This window comes from Argiope bruennichi, chromosome 4, assembly GCF_947563725.1.
Source record: "Argiope bruennichi chromosome 4, qqArgBrue1.1, whole genome shotgun sequence".
NCBI lineage: Eukaryota > Metazoa > Arthropoda > Arachnida > Araneae > Araneidae > Argiope > Argiope bruennichi.
In genome coordinates, this window is record NC_079154.1 from 69,488,397 (window position 1) to 69,508,502 (window position 20,106).

General features: G+C 27.2%; 1 protein-coding gene across 1 annotated transcript; it reads left to right on the forward strand.

Annotated features, from left to right (window-relative positions):
- The first annotated feature begins 1,381 nt into the window (after window positions 1–1,381).
- LOC129966006 (transmembrane protein 192-like) lies at window positions 1,382–9,464 on the forward strand. The gene is made up of 6 exons (XM_056080336.1): window positions 1,382–1,597; window positions 4,054–4,200; window positions 4,590–4,806; window positions 7,068–7,226; window positions 8,347–8,455; window positions 9,206–9,464. Exons 1-6 carry the CDS (start codon window positions 1,556–1,558, stop codon window positions 9,348–9,350), a joined length of 819 nt encoding a protein of 272 aa, XP_055936311.1. The 5' UTR covers window positions 1,382–1,555; the 3' UTR covers window positions 9,351–9,464.
- The last annotated feature ends 10,642 nt before the right edge of the window (window positions 9,465–20,106 follow it).

The following is a 20,106-nucleotide window of genomic DNA, read 5'->3' on the forward strand; positions in this document are numbered from 1 at the left end:
CTCCCACATTTGGTCGTCTAAAATTACTTGCCTCTATATGTTACTATATGGATAGGCCTTATTACAACCTTTTTTTAACTGAGCTATTTTTCTCTGAGAAAATCTTTCTTCAAGGATTAAAAACTCATTCCGCAACTACAATAAGTTATCGGATCATGTTGTGAGGGAAAGTCATTTTAGAGCTCCGGTAACATGGTCGGAAGCACTCCAACAAGGAAAGCATCATCTTCCAATAAAATGGTACACCTCCTCACTTTACATGTGAGATTCAACGATTGCTGCGTTGTCATTTTATAAAAGATTGCTTTATCAGTCTTGCATTTCCTACAGCATGATCTCCACGTTCACTATATTTAATCTGGTGTTACTTTTGGTATTTGGGTTACTTCAAAAATAAAGTTTAAAATATAGAAAATTTTGTGGGTTTGTAAAATAAAATTATTTGTACATAAGCAACATCGGTCCCGATCAAAAACATATCACTGTAGATCATACTGTAATCAAGTTACGTATATTAAGCATGAAATAATGATCACATTGTAAGCAACTTATGAAACTTCTGTGCATTCATTTGTGCTTGCACTAACATTTTTGTAGGATTGACCATTTATGTCTAAAAATGTAATGATAAAGTTAATTATCGACATCTGGTATTCTGTTCTTTATTGATAGTGTCATGTTACATTTTCATTATCTTAAATTGATCACAGAAAAATTGACAGCATTTTTTTTCTGTTGTCTTAAAAAAATAAGTATGCAAAATTTCGTTGCATTTTTTATTTAAGAAGAGATATCATGGAACTCAGACTTTTATTTATATTAATATTGATGGATTAAAAGCATGTAATAAACTTTTAAAAATATTTTTAATACCAGTATGTTTTTCTATAATATTACATTAAATATCAAGATAATGAAATCCGTCGATCCTATAGATTAAATTTATTTTCATTCAGAGATTAGTTATGTTAGCTTCCTATTTCAAAGAAATATCTAGACTAATTTAAGATGGATCTCGTAATTTGAACCTTGATCAAATAAGAAGATAAAGTTTCACTTGCGTTTCCTTTTTTCCAAGCTTCCATATTGCCTCAATGAGGGAGGAGAAAGCATTTTGGATTTAGCAAAGTTGGGTTTAGCTTTCGCTAGAGACGGGAGGAAAGAAAAGTAGATCTTTGGTGAAATCTTGTTCATGTCTGAAACTCTCTGATCACCTTACCACTAGGGGACTGAACCCCATATTTTCATTATAGAAAATCATTAGCAGATTTATTGAACCACTACCACGTGATTTAAATGCTCTAAATTTGAATCGCAGTTAGCATTTTGAAGACTCAAATATATGCGTACGTTCTGAGGATGATCATCGCTCCGTTCTATATTTTAATCGTAATCGCCGATTGTCATGCATGTTTGAAGTGGAAATGGAAATGTTTGTATTTTTTTCCAACTGTTGTTGACAAGTTATTTTGTAATGCTTGATAAGACTATGTAACTGCAAATTACTTATATTTTAGGCATTGTATATAACTGGTTTAAGAAATTTGGTTACGGCATGGTTAGTTTAGGGAATGAAAATAGAAGTGGATCCGGCGGTGTAAGTTGTATTCTAACTTGTTAAAATGCGTCAAAAACCGCGTGATACATATGCAAGTAGATGTCTAACTACTTTTGCATGTAATCTTTTATTATTCAATGAGCTTAACGTGTTAATGCTGTAATTGTTTTTATGTGAGACTTTTCAGATGTATTGCAAATAATTGTCATAACATTTATTGTTTCATTTTTTTTTTTTTTTTCATAATTACTGTTTTGATGAGTGCGTTTTCACGTTTACTTTTTTTAAATATTTGTAAGTAGCTTTTCTTTCATTTGGTTTGCATTGACATTTTATCTTGTACATGGCCTTCATTTTGTGACAAGATTGATAATTGTATTCCACAAATATGAATTGGAGAGTCAGAATTTAGCTTAATTATACGTTCTTGTTATGGCTTCTTTGATTTATTTTTTTTATTAGAATGATAAAATTCATCTGTAAATGACAGATTATAATGGAAATGATTGAGATCCTTTATATCTTTCATTATTAACATTCCTTTTTCAAGTTGATTAGACATTTCAAAATGTGTAACTTTTTGAGCAATGTTTAGATTAAAAGACTATGTATAATTTTCCTTATTTGATAATTTGATAGAGAACTTATTGTATCATCAACATGCCAGTGATTAGTCACCAAAGACATTGTATTAATCTATTGACTATGTTTGCCAATGGTATGTAGTTAAGCTTAAAGTTTCCTAGTAACATGAGGTTAAGCCAAAAGTTCTCAAATGGCATGCAGTTAATATGCAAATACCTTTGAATAGATGCTGAAGGTTGGCAATAAAACTGGAAAATTACAGAAATTTTTAAAAATATCTAAAAGTCAGAGAAAATCACCTATAACAACTTCAGACAGTTTTCTTTCAAGTATATGGAGACTTGAATTTTATTATCATAAGAAGTTAACAGCAATTCTAATAAAATTTTCGGAATGATCGTTTTTTTTTTTTTTTTTTTAATTTTTCAAAAAACAGAGTGAATAAATTTTGGTTCAACCTATACTCAACCCAAAACCTTACAATGATGCCATATCATTATTTAAAGATGACAATTTTTACTATCTCATGACAACATTGTTGTTAAGAGGGGATTTTTGATCAATAAAGATTGTCTGTGGGAGAATATGAAAGAATAAACTTTCATTTCAAGAAAAAAAATTTTTTTTTTTTTTTTTTTTTTTTTTTCTGCATTTAAAAAAAGAAAACCAACATTTGAATGAATAATTTTAAAGTGCCAAAACAATTGATTTTAAGTGTAAAAAATTTGTGTGCTAATTATGAAGAATATAAGAAGAAACAATAGAAATTATGTAAATATGAGAAGAAAATAAAGAGCAGAGTATCAGTTCAAAGAATTAAAGACGAAAAGAAAAAGATTAAAATTCTTGAAGCAGCTCAAAGAACTTGAAGAAGGAAACTTCTTTCGTAGAATTTTGATTCCACAAAAGCTTTTAAAAGTTTTAATTCTCTTCAAGCAGGATTGGCTATTCTGAATCAAGTATTTTTTTATTAGATTTTAATAATTGATATTTCAATTTTAAAATTAATATTTGATCATTATGTAATTTTTTGTATTTTAAGTGTAAGAGGAGAACAGCTGTTATTTGTTACTTCCATTATTATCTTTAAGCATTATATGAAATAATAAATAGAATTTTAAAAAGAAAAAATTTATCTTCGTATATAAATATGTACGCTTTTGATTAGAACAAATAATTTCTTCTAATTTGGTAAGGGAAAAAATTAGTAAAAATCTGGCAGTTTCACTTGTTTAAATCTTTACTAAAATACAGATTATTAGGTTTTTATTCTGCCTTTATATTTATGCTGCAACATGTTATTCTGATACTTATGTAAAAAGCATGAATTAATTATTGAACTGATTTAAAATTTTGAACAGAGATTATATATGTTAGTAATTTAATTAAATTTGTATTTCTTAGAATTTCTTGCAATTTTAGAAGCAAAGTATTGTGTTAAAATTTCCAGTATTTTTTCCCATATAAGAAATGTAATACACTATTTGAATAGGTTTTTTTTTAGGATGTTCATTCCATTTTTGCATCTGCAAATTAACACCCCTGCATTTGTCTACACTTGGCTAGTCTAGAATAATCATTTTTAATGAATACAATATTTGCTTTGGGACATTTTTGAAAATTATAGATGCTGATATATTTTATATTTTTCCATAGAAGAATAGATTTAAAGCTATTTTAAGAAAATTTAAATTTTAATAGTATTTATTGACAACAAAATCTCATTCTGTATTCAAAGTCACATATTTCATCTGATGTTTAAGCTTGATCTCAAAATTGAATTCATAGAAATTTTATTATTTAATTTTCAAATTTTTAAGTAGGTTAATTTTTTAAAAATATATGTCTGTTATATATTTCTTCTAATGCCATTTAATTTATTAAATAATGTTTTTTTTTTTTTTTTCTAGGGATACTTCTTTGATAGAGATACAGCTCAGCTTTATGATGAGACAGATGAAGCATCTTTAGTGTCAAGTGTTCTAATTTCAAATGAAGAACCTTCTTTTAAGAAAATACCTGTTACAGGAGTGATAGTTCTAGAAATATTTCTTACAGTAGGTTTGTTTCTGATGTACAATAAAATATGTGAAATTGAGAAAACTATAAATTTGTATAAATAGTAATGAAATACATAAATAATTTGAGAAATAGATATACTAACTACTGAACAGATTTCTTTCATATTTAATGTAGACTTCTCTAACACCTTACTGTGAATATAACAGGTACTTTCACTGATATCTTAAACATAAGAATGGTATTAATGAAAGCTGTGTGACAGTTAATTGAATAGCTAATTTTTGTATTAATAAAAGTATGAAAACATACTGTTGAGCAATGCCAGATATATCATTTGACAATATAGTAAATATATAATATGTAAAAGTAAAATTTTAAGTAATAGTTTCTTTGTGTGTGTTTAAAATAGCAAATTCTTTTACAGATTTCTTTGATTGCTTCTGCTATAGCTGTACCTTTCTTTTTTGAAGAAGACTCATGTTTTATTTTAAGTTGTTCTCATACAGCTCTTTGGCTGATCATGTTTGGTACAAATTGCTATCGAAACTATCAGCATAATTATATTCAGAAATGTGGATATTTGGAATTCTTTCGTAATACACAGTTGCTTCAAAGGGTGCCTTTGATTGTTCTCTCAATTGGTAAGCTATTGCTCTTTCTACTTTTTAAAACAATTACAATCATTTATTTTTAAAATTATGTAACTTTAATGTTGACTTCCTGTTATCCAAACTTTTTTTATTCTTTTGTTGCAAATGTTTTATAAATCATATATAGTGATAATGTTATTTTGCCTTTACAATTCTGAGCAGAGGATTATAAAAATTGATTTTTTTTAAATTAAAATTTATGATAATATGTATCATTCTGACAATGGTTGAAAACCTTGCTTTAGCTTATTTTCATAGCAGCATGTCATTGGTTTTCTTTTGTTATAGTCACTTTATCTTTCTCCAAAGATGCCGAGTCATAAAATTTTGAAAGATAGTGATCATGAATCATGTTTTTATGAATCTGTATTCTCTTGTAGTTCATAAAACATGTTATGAGCTTTATATTATGAGATTACAAAATCTGCTACTAATGACTGTGTGTCTAAAAGGAATGTAATTTTATGGAATATGATTATTCTGTCATAAAGTTCTTCATACTTGTCATTATCTTTCCAAGTTGCTATAAAATTTTATCAAAATAGCCAATTTACTTAATGTGCAAAATGAAAATAACTGCAATATTTTATCTGCTTAGTTTTCAGTCCTAAATTTGAACTTGCCTGATATTAAATGTATAGCACAAAAAGACTTCCAGCTTTATCAACTATGTTATATATGACTGTATTGAAATAAAATGTAACTGCAATATAGTAAAATAACATTGGAAATTTTTTTATTTTCGTACTGGTTTTGGTTCTTATCTCTCTTGGATTGGCACTTCTAGCAATGAATCTAAGGTCTAAAGGGGAACTGTGACAGTTTCTGTTAATCAAAGTGGCCTTTGAAGTACTTAAACAATTCCTAAGGAGAAACTGTGACTTAAATTATAATAAGTGGTAGTTCCTAAGGGAGTTGTAAGAGAAGCTGATCTACTTTTGTGTATATGATTGGGAAAAAAATCTCCTGCAATCATCCAATTACAGTGCAAAATTCTTTGTTAAAGTACATATTGGTCTACCAGTTTTGAATAATGCAATTTACGAGCACAGGACCTAGTACAGAGCTCATAATTTTCTGATTGATACTCTTTCCCATTGTAATATTTTCTAAGTCACTAGTGAGCTTTTTTTTATTTAATAGATTTTTCAGGCAGGGTTAAAAGTGTTAGATGCCTAATAATTTTAACAATTACAGTAAATCTATTAATTATGTGATTGTAGCAAACTGAGGTTGTTAGAAAAAATATTCCCTAGATTAGACAAGTGCTTTTGTTAGATCTTTATACACCAATATTAATTGAGTTTGCTATTGGTAATAGACACCTCTATGTCAAAAACACACTTTAAAAAAAAGCTTCATTTACTTTTGAAAATCTATGCAGTAAAGTACTGGCTTGAATCTCAATTTCATCATTTGGCCACTATTTAAATTTACCAAGCCTTTTCATTATAGCACCTCAAACAAATAAAGCCTAGAAGATTTAGAAATAGTAACTTTAATATTCTAACAAATTAAATTATGTAAACATTTTACTTGGCTATGCATCCCAAAATGAATTTAGATCAGTGTAAGGTTTTTTGAATTAAAATATATTTACTGTAAAATAGCTTATTCTAAACTTCAAATTTTTACTTAAGTTTTCTAGTTAAAAGCTGTCAAAATTGTAATACTTTTTCCTAAGATCAGAGGAGTAATTGAGCTCTTGAGAAACATCAGACATTGTAGATTTGGTAATTGGTTAATGTATCTAATAAAAATTACTCGGTTTTCTTATTGTGTTTAAAAACAATAACTAACAATATGCTTTTATCTTTTGGTCTGTTATTCATAATATAATACATGGAGTACAAAATACAATTTTTTTTTTTTTTTTTTTGCTTTCTATTTTCTTATTTCAAATAAATGAATGACAAAAAAATTTATCATAAATCATAAATGTCATGCTGTTATAATTATTTTCCTTTTAGTAATTGAAAAATAAAGATAAAGCAAAGGCCAAAATTAAATATAATGAAATTATTTGTTTAGAAATAACTAATAATAATTTTTATTCGTTTAATTTTTTTTTTAAATTTAGATCAAATTTAGTAAAACATTTATAATCTTGGTTTATGTTAAAAGAAAAATTAAATTCAATAGTACTAAATAGCAGAATTTTTAAACTTGTTATAAATAAATGTGTTAACTGCATATCTGTAAATTGTATTGGGTTCTTTTTCTAAACTTTCATAACATTTTTTTTATTTCAGGAAATGCTGTTCTTGTTTTGGTTTTAGCAGTGTTTCTGAGATTTTGCCCTCTTCCTGAAACATGTCCTCTAAGTAGTGATCTGCATTGTGAGAATTACTTGCAAATTTTCTTCGGAGTTGAAGTTTTCATCGTTTTGCTCTGTCTTGGCAAATACCTAGGTAGACTCTTTTATGCATCAGTGTCAAAGCTTGTATATTGAAGTGTCTAAAAAATTTAAAGTTCTGTTGTCATATCCATCTTTAATGGCTCTAAATTTATGAACATGTTTGAAAAGGAAGGAAAAATCAAACTTAAGAACTCTTCCAATTAGCAAAAGTTAAATGCAGTATGATCTTTATTTTAATAAAAATGTTCTTTTATTTTCTTTATCTATTTTTATATGTTAAAAGTAATAATTAGTTACTTTCTCTTATAAAATGTATTATTTACAAGTAAATTTACTGAATTATTTTGATGCAGCTTTGTGGAATTTTTGGATATTTTAATAGATTATATTATTTAAGTATTGTATTACTGCTTTCTAAAATGTTTATTCATATGTTAGTTCATCAAATAAAAATATATTAATTCTATATTTGTTCTGTTGAACATTGAATTTAAAATCTCAAATCTTAGAGGCAAATTCTATTTTAGTCTAGCAATGCTTAACTTAAATATATCAGCGATAAATACTCAATAAAATTAAATTATATAGAACATTTTTGTTTTAATATCTAAAAAATTTAAAATAATAGTATCATGACTTCAAACTCAGGTTAATAGATAGTATTTGCTTATGAAAGAATTTAGATAAATATTTACCTTTTAGATGAAACAAAAAAAAAAATGGAAAACTTGAATGTATGATCAGAATTGAAATGTAACTATCTTTTAAATGGAATACTGACTTCAATAGTTATAACATAACCATTGAAGGATTTTTAAAATTTAAATCTATTTGTTTCAGACCAAATGTATGGAACAGTTTACTTTCTTTTTTCTTTTCATTACTTTTCTTAAAAGGTAGTAACGAATAGAATAGAAAATTAAAAAACTAGAAGATTCTGTAGAGTAAAAATAAACTTTCTTTAGAGAATGTGGTAGTAATAATCGTAAGCCTTATAATGTGCTTAAATTATCATTCATGAAATAGCAGAAAAATATCATTATGATATAGTAATATATTAATAATAGTTTTAAATGAAATATTTAGGAAATATGATTTTCTTTTTTATATAATTTTATTTAAATAGTTTTATAATTTCAGACATTTTATTTATGCTGTTTCTAATTTTTCAGTTATAGTTGTAAAATTCAATAGCAGTAAGGCGATTCCTGATGTACATCAGGATGATTTATTGATAAGTTATTTGCAATCTTATGCTCCAACTAATGAAGTAGGATTTCGGTGAGTTGAATTTGTTTCCCCTCTTTTATTTGTTGTAGAAAACTAGCATTTTAAATTATACTTGATTTAGATAAATAACTGTTAATTTTTTGAAAATAACAATTTGATAATTTTTCAAAATAATTGTCACATAGAAAATACTGCAGCATATATAAATCATGTTTGTCCATTATTTCATTGGTATTTATCCTTTCAGTGTCTTGCCAAATGTGTTATCATTAAATTTACTGAATCTGTAAGTTATTACTGATGTGAGATTAATATATGATTATATTACTAGACTACCTTTTATCAAAAAGTTTTTAATTTTCTAAAAATAAATTCTTGTTAATTTATTATATATATTAGTAAATGCATTTGAAAGCAATGCTAAATAGAATGTTGAATTTTCTTTCCCCTAATTTTTTCTACAATAATAAATTTTCTTAAAATATACAAGACATTGTGAATATTATTAATGAAAGTAGTAAGAAAATAAGTTCAATTTAATATTCTCATGTAAAAACAAAATCAAATCACCTATATTTAATTACATGCAAATTATTGTTTGATAGTTATTAATATTTTCATTTTATAAAATTATTTGCAGGGAGAAATAACTTATACTACTTAGCATGGTGGTTTGCTGAAATTAAAGAATTGAAATAAATAATATAGATTTTCTCAAGAATTCAATAATGTGGTTATGATTTTAAGTTAATATATGCAAATTTGATACTTTAACTATTTATTTTTACATTTTATTTTCAGGGATGAAAGTTACATGGGAGAAGTACTTGAGAAACAAGCTGATATGATACGATACTTAAAACAACACAGCAACAACTTGAGCCGAAAAATATTGCGCCTTAATGCTCAACTTGAAAGCATGCAGAATAATGCACAACGCTACTGAACAATTTTAGGTTAAAAATGCATGTATGGTTTAACAAATGCTGTGATATATCTCAATTATTTATTGTATAAATGTGTTGAAATAAATATGCTTCCTATTTTTGTGTCTTTTAAATTTAGTTCATTATTTTAAAATTGCTATACATTACATTTTTTTTCAGCCATCAGATAACTTATGTACATAATATTGCAATTGAAAATTTTCATTAAAGTTTTTTTGCATAACTGAAAATTATTTATATATATTAATCTAACTAATGCTAATTTATTTTGAAATTAAAAACAAAAAGCTCTTACCATGAGAATTATTATTAGAGAACGAAACTGTGGAGATTATCAACCCTGTGCTATCCGTACACCTATTTGGTCGTTTTTTTTTTGTTTTTTTTGGATCATGTGGGTCTGACTCGGATAATTCCAATTATCATTAGTTCAGACAAATTTCAAGGGATACCAGTATGATGTTGTCGGAAGACATAATATTAAAATACTGAAAAAAAGGACTCAAAAGTAATTATTTTTTAGAAATATACATATATATTTATCTAAAACATCCTAATAATGTAATTATATCTTAAATTAGAATTGCATTTACAAGTACAATGACTACAATAGAAGACAAATTTAATTTTTTTTAAATTGATATATTTATAAAAAAGTTAATTTTAATATAATTATTACTATGATACATTACTAATTTTTACATTCATTTTGATTTTAAGTTATCCTGATAATTAACAATATGAATTTTCTCTAATTGTTAGTATTTAATATTAATAGGTTGATTGTATATAATGAGAATTGTATTTAAAATAATCGTATATATAAAAAAAAATGTGAAGTGATATATTTATTGGTGCTAATTCAACTTCGATACAATTCTAAAATTTGATACTTGAAAATAAATGAAACAATGATATTTCAAAAAATAATTTCTTACAGCATGATCTGTGAATTTTTAAATATATAAAATTTTTCTGTTTTGTAACAATATTTATAATTAGTTTTATATTTTACCTTATTAAAAATACACCAGAATACTAAAACTTAAATTGTAGAATATTTTCTTTTAAAAACTAGTTTAGGATTCTATAACTACTTGGTATAATGATATTTACAAAGATTTTTTTTAAATTTATGTTTACTGCAAAAACATGTTTTTAAAATTTAATCCACTAAGATGAAAAGAAATTACAAAAAAATATTTTCCTTCTTAAAATATGTTGTTTTCTTTATCCATAATTTTCAGAATTGGCACTACAAACTATAGAAATGTTTTAAGCCTTCTTAAATTATTTATTTCTATAAAAGACCAGTCATTTTCTAAACAGTCTATAAAATAGTTTTGAAATTTCTTAAGCTTTTCTTTTTACTTATTTTATTGCATTAAAAAATTAATTTCTGTTTTACTTCAACTTAAAAATAAGCTCAAATTTATTTGAAGAAAGCAAAATTAGAATTTTTTTCATTTTAAAAATGTAATATTCCATAATTAGCAAAATTAAAAATTTTCTCATTAAAAATTCATTGAATCCAGGATTATTTTTTTTTGTAATATTTTTGTTCTTAAAATCATTTTTTATTTAATATTGTTATCTAAATAAAAAAAAAAAAAATTCTACATTCATTGTTTCGAGCAATAAACTGAACTTTAAATCATTCATATCCACTAATAAATATTAAGAATGCTACATCACATGAATAATACTATTTGCCAACAATTCGTAAAAACAGGATAGCTAAAGCCAAAATGAGATTTAAAAAATAATTCATTTTCTTGAATTATCTGTTCAATAAAGTATAATTAGAATTCAGAAATTTGATTTTGACTAATTTCTTCCATAAAGTAGAAATGATAAAAAAAAAAATTAGAAAAATGAAAATACAACAATAATAAAAATCGTGGTTGCAAACGGCATGGCAAATGTAAGCATTATAATTTCATGCAGTCATATCTTATATCTGAATAAAAGACAAAAATAAATCAAATTACATTGTCAATAATAATTTTTGATCCACATCATCAAATATAATAAGGGGAATTAATTTTAAATTTGCTTACACCTTTCTTTATAATATCCTTTTTTGAGATTTATAATAATTATAGCGATAAATTGCGCTTAAAGAAAAGGGCAATGATATCCAGGCTACTTGGGCAGGTGTTGTTGCATGAACATCTGCAACCTTTTCGATAGAATTAAAACACTAAAAAACAAAATCGCTGTATCCAAATAATCATAAACTGACAATTTGGAAAACAGTACAAAGTAGTAGACTAAAGCATATTTTCACCAAGTACAAGCTAGATAGCCACAAGAATGAAAAATGCGAGATTTTTATATCATTATAGGCAATAAATATTCACAATGTTAATGCTAATACATTTATATATAATTATTAAAACTGTATAATATCAAACACTAAGTATAAAAATGTCCAATTCTGCTGATTTATGAAACTTCATCATAGAAATGGGATAATGTTATCTAAAATGCAAATTATTGACACTTTATCCAATGCAAAGATTGTAAAAGAGTATCAGAATATAATATGGTAATGCTTAGTTTAACAAACTTATTGCTTAGTAGTATTACATGATTAATCAATATATGTTTACACTCAAAACACTGCTTTAAATTTTTAAATTGGGAAAAAAAAGATTAAGGAGGAAGAATTTTGTTTCAAAATAGATTTTTAAAAATAATTATAAAGATGTATTGCAAGTTCAATATTTAAAATCAACATATTTCCTTTATTCATTAAAATTCTACAACAAATATAATCAATAATAACAAATTTAAACCAAAACAAATTCATAAATATTACAACACAACTTAATTCTACTCATTCTTAAAATAGTAAAAAACTTTTATGGCATTTGAATAAAATATGATAGTTAATGAAGTAAATAAATCATTAAAGAAATGAAAAGACAAAAAAAAGTATATAAATTACTTTGCATAGAAAACCCCTAAAACAAGTAAATTTCATTTCTAAAAATTCATTTAGCTATACATCACTTATTCAATATATCTGCAAAAAAAAAATAATTGTAAACAATCTTAAACTAACACTAAATACAAATATGCTGCAAATAATTAAAATATTTTAAACAAATTCATAATTATATAATAAGCATATGTACATATGTTCATTACAACATATTCCTTTTAACTAACATAACATGAAAAAAATAGTTGTTATAACACAACCCTCAAAATATTTTATTAGATATAGAATTGAATTATTTCATTAAAATTAATTATTTCATATTAATTAATAAAATTTCAGTAAAAAAATATTTTTAGTGATATTTAATATATTTTAATACTGTAACTTTAATACTGTAACTGTTATACAGAACTATATTATGTTTACCTGTATAAATTTAAATTTTTTCACTTTTTTTATTGTACTTCTTAACAATTTTTAGATCAAATGATACATTTCTTAATTGCTGATCATTTAATCTTTCTCCAATTTGTGGGAAAATTGTATTTTTGGTTAAATATTCATTAAAATAATATTTAACTTGTTCTTCATCCATACCTTTCATTTTTTTAAATACACAGAACATATCTTCAATAATAAAATCTTTAGAATGCACAAGTATTGATGTTTTCTCTGGTAGAGTTGCAATCAAAGGCCTTGAAAATAATGTAGAATTCTGCTTCAGATTTTTCCTGTCTAAGTTATTGTCCAATTTTTCTTTCTGCCTAAGAAGTTCTTGTTTCAAATCTGTATCATTTAACTTCAAATATAACAGCAATTTTTTGAATATAAATAAACCTTCATTAAATCTATCAGGACCAAATTCAAACTTATTATGATGCATCATTACTGTTTTGATCTTCTGTATAAAATCTTGAGGAGTTTTATTAGACAATTTTGCTAAATTTTCAGCTTCTATGAATTTCAAAAGAATACTATACGATGAAGATTGATGAGTCACATCCATATCGCACCTTGTGTAATTAGGACCACTTGGTTCGAAACAAATAATATCGGGAATATCATCAATATTAATCATCTTACTCTGAATTTCATTCCATATCACAGCATCAACTGCTTTTTGATTTTCATCAGTCAGAGTTCTTGTATCACCAGAATATTTAAATATTGCATTTATGTTTTTAGGGTTTGCTACCCAACCAGTCACAAGTGATTTGTGATGATCATAACCAAGCCTGCCAGAACGATGATCAGCCGGAATGCTTACGAAATCCACAATGCTTTCACCTTTAGAAATAGAAATCTTAGTAAACCATTCCACTTCTTCAACTTGTTTAAAGCCAAAGCCTTGAATCAAATTTTTATCTCCCATAGGTACCAAAACCACAGGAAAAGGCCAACTTTTCTTTTTATGTTCTTTCATTATATTTTGCAATGAGGTTTTATCAATGTGATCAGGATGATTGTGAGAAATTAAGATGACATCAATTTTTGGCAACATATCTGCTGTGGGATGAGAAATAGTTTTAGCTGGGTATAAAACCCAATTTAAATCATTAAAAACTGGATCAGTTAGAATATTAAAACCTGGAACTTGAATAAGTTGAGTCGAATGACCTGCATTTTGGATGGCATATTTCTCTTCTGGTTTCAGATCTTCCACATTGTCAAGCTTGTAAATAGCACGTCCATTTTCTTCTTGAGAGAAAAAGGACAATTTTTTCTTGATGACATTTGATGTAGAAACAGTATTAATAAGGGCTCTCTTCACTTGAGTCTCAGTGAATATTCTAAGATCATTGGAACTGCTTTTGTTCACAGGATTAGTAATATACATACCATCTATTTTTTCAATACGTTGAAATGCAACGTCATTAAATTTGCTTCGAATTTCGTTTACGTAGTCAGCAATAATCGTCAGTTTAGATTCGATTCCAGAACTCATTTTGATCAAAGAAATACTGGCACACAAAAAAAATAATATAAATATAAACAAATTCCTATACACTTATTTCGGCTTCGCCGACAAGCTTCTTTTAGTACGTGTAACAGAATTAGAACAAAGCAAGTACTGACACTGCAGCTAAATAAACTAACTTGTCTTCCGAGTTGAATATAATCACTTTATGAAACACCTACACTAAAAATTTCCTGAACACAACCATCATACAAAAAGAAGGAAAAATCATTAATTCGTAAGATGCTATAATATTCCTTTCAACAATAACATAAAAATAAAACAATTCAATCAAGATTATAGACTAATTTCCTTGAATTTCTGTTTTATATTGCAAAACATGATCTGATAACTATTACCGATACAAGATGCAATACAGTTTGCTATTCAAAGCACAGCACACAAACATACCCTCTACTGATTGCTTGATTGGTTTTTACCGATGTAGAGCTTAAAAGCTTGCTTTCACCAATAAACTCATCTTGAAACTTGAAAATAGTAATTACACAGTAACCATTCAGGGCCGGACGCCATTAGTACCGTTGATTAGTGAACGTTTCGAAACATCGTACCATGACCTTCGTTAGCCTGGATAGTTTACAAAGGTCACGATCATAATTAGCATTTTTTGACTCCTCAGAAGAATAAAACATCACCTCTATGCATAGGAGGTGATGGTAATGTGCAGCGAGGAAGAAGAGCCTTTAGCTTGACTTCTTTTTGGGAATGTTTTACTTTTTTGCTATTCTTTTTCGATAATTTTGCTTTTGGATCGTACTAATACTTGTTTTAATTCGAAAGCATCAAATGTTCACATGTAGACTCCTAAAAATTAAATTGCTCGATAAAAGATTACTCTTCTCCGTCATCTAACTTTATTTCGGTGAAAATCGAAAATCACCAGACACAAGTGCGAAAATGTGAAGAGTTTCTATTTCTGAAAATTCACAATACCAGATGATATTTCATACTAGCTTTTCGAAAGCAAACATTCAAATAAAAAATATCAAATCTAATTTTCTAAAAATAATAATAATAATAATAATAATAATAATAATAAAAGCATTGAAATTTAATATTGAAAAAAGAAAGGTGCTCTTTGAAATCGACCTTCAATGTTTCAATCTGCAAATAAATACATTAAAAATGCAACAATTTTCATCACATGCTAAAAATAAAAATTAATTAAAATAATAATTAACAAATTGAGACGAAATGTGCGATAATTTATTCAAGGCACATCATGAAAATGTTTAAACATGCTATTTGTGTGTTGAAAATATAAGAAGAACAAAATTAAATAAAGTAGCTTATATATTATTTACAAAATAATTTATTAAAGACTGCCTAATGTAACAGAATGAACTAGGCTGAAAAGGAGAATTAGGCTACTGTAAGTAATAAATCCTAAATATATAAATTAAAGCAATTCAAATCAAACGTTCAAACATAAGTCAGCTATAAATAAGCAGAATGCTACTTGTGCCTTTCATGAGTTTTATAATATCTGCAGAATGCTATTTGTTCTTTCCATGAGTCTCCCTGCTTACAAAATGTCTGTAGTCGTTTTGAAATTGCTATAAATCTTATATTCTCGATATCATCTTTCATTCGATTGAAAAAAAAATGCTTCATATTGCATAATTCAATTTAAATTAAAGAACGTGCACGTAACATTGATAGAATAAAGTTTTTTGCCCGTTGTCTCTTTATAAAACTAATGTAATTTGATATGCCTCAGCAAAATTTATCGCCTTGTATATTTAATTGTATTATAAATTTTTAATTCCTAAATTACAGAAAAATTTATTTTAATTTAAATTTTATAATTCTTACCAATTTACTCAATAAAATTGAGTAAATCAATCTTACCAATTTACTCAAAATGATGATGTTTCACTCAATAAAAAAATTTGTATTTTAAGTTTAAGTACTGTCCTATTTTTGTTGCATTTTTCAAACGCTTGAAAAATGTTATATATCCAAAATTCATGATTTTCTTAATTAATGTAAGTACATATTGTAAAAAGCAAACAAACAAAAAACTAGTAAGACTGGTCTTACCGAAACTTTTTCCCATATTCTCTCATAAAGATGTTAACTAACAAACCTCTAACCTCTAACAAAATTGTGAGCCTCGGGTAAGGTTGTGAATACCTTTCATAATATTAACGTGCAATAATTACGAAATGTAGATCTTTGGCGTGAATCTAGCATTTTTATTGAATCTATCGAGTAATTCTTAATTTTTTGACGATTAATACCTGGCATGCAATTAATAATACCCGAAAACCAAATTTTTGTTTTAGGCTCATTTTTTCCAAGCAATTGAAACTAAAAAAAACTGTAGGCACAAAAATTGCTTTGAAAAGCTCATATATTTAAGTCAGTATGTTTTTGAACATCGCAATTACATGTTTGTGAAAATACAAGGCGGCAGACGCCCAACTTCTCAACGGATTTGTTTCCAAATTTTATAGGTATCTACATTTTCGATATTAAGTTTGTGAACCAAATCTTATTCATCTAGCTCCCTTCGTTTTATAGTTATCAAATTAAATTATAATCGGACAACCGGACAAACATATTTCCTCCAATTGGAAAAAATCTACAAAATTTATGTAAAGTCCATTTAAAAAATTTCATGCGTCTGGCTCAAAACATTTTTGAATAGTTATGTTCAAAGAGAAAAAGACATGATACCAAAAATATGTTTTAGGAGTTCAGGAAAATCTTGAACTTGGAAATTCGGTGAAAACTCCAGTTCGAATTTAATTAATTATTGAAAAAAATAGTTATTTGTCAAAACTGGCTTTATATACGTGTGTAGACATTTAATAAGTGGCCATTACCATTCCACTGTTATACCGAACACACCCAGATTTCAATTTAGTTTTAATGTATTGTAATAGATGGGACCATGGGTTCTACTAATCCAAAGTGCTAAGTCACATGACCATAAGTTTGACTAAAAAGCGAGCTGTTGGCATTCCCTCGAAAAAAGAGAAGAGGGTTTTTCGTTTCCGGTAACGATGAGTGCTTAATAATCTTACGCTATGGGCTGCAGTAGTTAATTTTGCTATGTGCAGACCTCTTGTTAGGCTTCGCCTTTTGATGCCATCTAAGTAACAGGACAGGAAATGTAATTAACATTTCCTGTCTCAATTATTAATGCCCTGTTAATTTTATTTACTCTAAATAAATTATCTGTTTTTCTTTAAACGTAATTTCTTTTCTTAATCAGTACACTATATATCTAATATATAAAAATCTCGTGTCACGGTGTTTGTGTTCGTAATCCTCCGAAACGGCTTGACCAATTTTTATGAAATTTTTTTATGTGTATTTGGTAGGTACGAGAATAGGTCGTAAAGTATATTTCATAACGCTAGGTAATTAGGGTGTCCCTATCCACTTTCAACGTACACTGATGAGACCAACGCTTGCTTGAAATCCTTGCTACTGTGGCGTAATGTGGAAAAAATCCAGCTAAAAATGTACATGCGCGTCCAAATGGTACAAGATCCATCTGCTGACACATTCTCGGACCAATTGTTAGATATCGGCGATGGAAAAGTTGCTGTCTGTGAAAATCCTGGATGCATAAAATTGCCCACTAATTTCTGCGCTGTCGTTAATCTGCAAAATGCTCTCATTGACCACATATTTCCCGAGGTACACACACAATACATAAATCATGCGTGGCTGGCAGAAAGAGCCATTTTGGCAGCCAAACATGTGGACTTTGACGATTTGAACTTCAAGATACAGCAGTCATTGCCAGGCGACTTGGTATCATACAAATCGATCGATACAGTTTGCGGTGCTAAATTATCCAACAGAGTTTTTGAACTCACTGGATTTGCCAGGCATGTCACCACACCGTCTAAAACTGAAAGTTGGATCTCCGGTTATTTTACTTCGGATTTGGAACCCACCACGACTGTGCAATGGTACGCTATTGGTCATTAAAAAATTAATGAAAAACGTTATCGAAGCCACCATTTTGAATGGCAAATTCCGAGCCGAAAATGTTTCTCACAGACGTGCCAATTGAATTGAAACGCGTTCAATTTCCTATTAGATTGGCATTCGCAATGGCAATCAATAAGTCGCAATGCCAAACGATGTTCGTTTGCGGCTTCGATTTGGGCACAACATGCTTTTCACATTATACGTGGCATGTTCTCGCGTGGGCAAACCATCGAGCTTATTTGTGTTGGTTACAGACGGATTCACAAAACATATCGTACACTCAACTGCTCTTCGAAATGAATATTGATTTTCTTTATTTCATTTTTATACTTTAGGATAAAAAAATATATTACTTTTTTTATTTCACGTTTAACTTTGAAGAGATCAAACAATGTATATGTTCGTTACATTAATGAAATACATTGCATTGAGAAAATGTGTGGTTGGTGTTTTTTTTTGTTAATGTTGTTGTTTTTATCGGCGATCATTGTCTACAGCACTCCATTCCTCTTTCTGACAGAGATCCCATCCCCACAAATTTACAATAAATTCGTTATTTTTTCGTTAACAACCAAAATATTCATTAAAAATAATTTATATGGCAGAACAACGTTTGCTGGGTCAGCTAGTATATATATATATATATATATAAATTCAGTAGATTAGACTTCTGGGAAAGAAAATGAAAGACATTCAATATTCAACGAATAGAGTTTTAAGATCGAGAATTTGCTTTTGAACTTGAAAGAACCACATTCATTTGAACTGCTGTTAACGACAAACTCCTTTTTTATGAAAATCAATCAATTCAGTACTACAGTATTCACTAAAAACAGTTTTATCGCCTTCTACATTCCTATTAATATACTTTGATATTTAGATTTTTTTAAAATCCTCCGAATGATGAAATGTTAAAAGATTTACAATAAAAGATAAATATTTAAGAATAAATTATTAAAAAATGAAATGAGGAAGGAAATTCTGTTTTTTAGAAACAAAAACGAATTATTTATATTCAAAAATTATGTCAATAATAGATGAATTTTCAGATATGCATATGAAGGTTGACAAAAGAACAGAATATGAAATTCTTGGCGTCATAGAATTAGCTTTGAAAAAAATAAATTATTCAGAGAGAAAAAAATTGATACGGCTATTTTGGATTGACTGTATTTTTTTTTTCATTCTGTACATAGATAATTAATTTTTGCTAGCAACTACCCCCTATATCTTTAACTAATTAGGGCTAAAGGAGAATAGTGTATTAATAAAATAAATGATACTAGAAAATCAGATTTTGTTGCAGTAATTTAGATTCCTAAGATTCTTTTATATTTGTTAAAAAAGAAAGTCTTTGAAATTAAAAGATTTGGCTGGACTTTAATATCGATTTTGCAAACTATTAATGATGTTTAATTCACAACTTTGCATTGTATTTGATATACGTTTTCGAGGTTAACAGAACATTTAACCTAATGTAAATAAATTGTCTAGAGGCCTCTCTATTTATTCAGCTTTCAGAATTTAAATGAAAAAAGGTATATTATTCCACTCACACAAATAATATTCTTTCTTGTATGATTTTAACAAAAATACAGAAATAAATACAAAATTATATATGAAGGACATTCGCCTTTATTAAGCAATAAACTTTCTGGAAATCGTCAATTGTTTGCTCTCACAGCACAAATTCTGCCACGACGTTCTTAAGAATGCTCAAAACCAACTGTAGCTGCATGCAATCTATAACTATTTTTCTTCATCTTTCACACTTAAAATTGTTATTTTGAATTCTAATTCCAGCCATCCACTATCGCGCTACTCCAAAACTACTAATCAAAGGTAATCAAAACCACTCGTCTGCCGTTCAGGC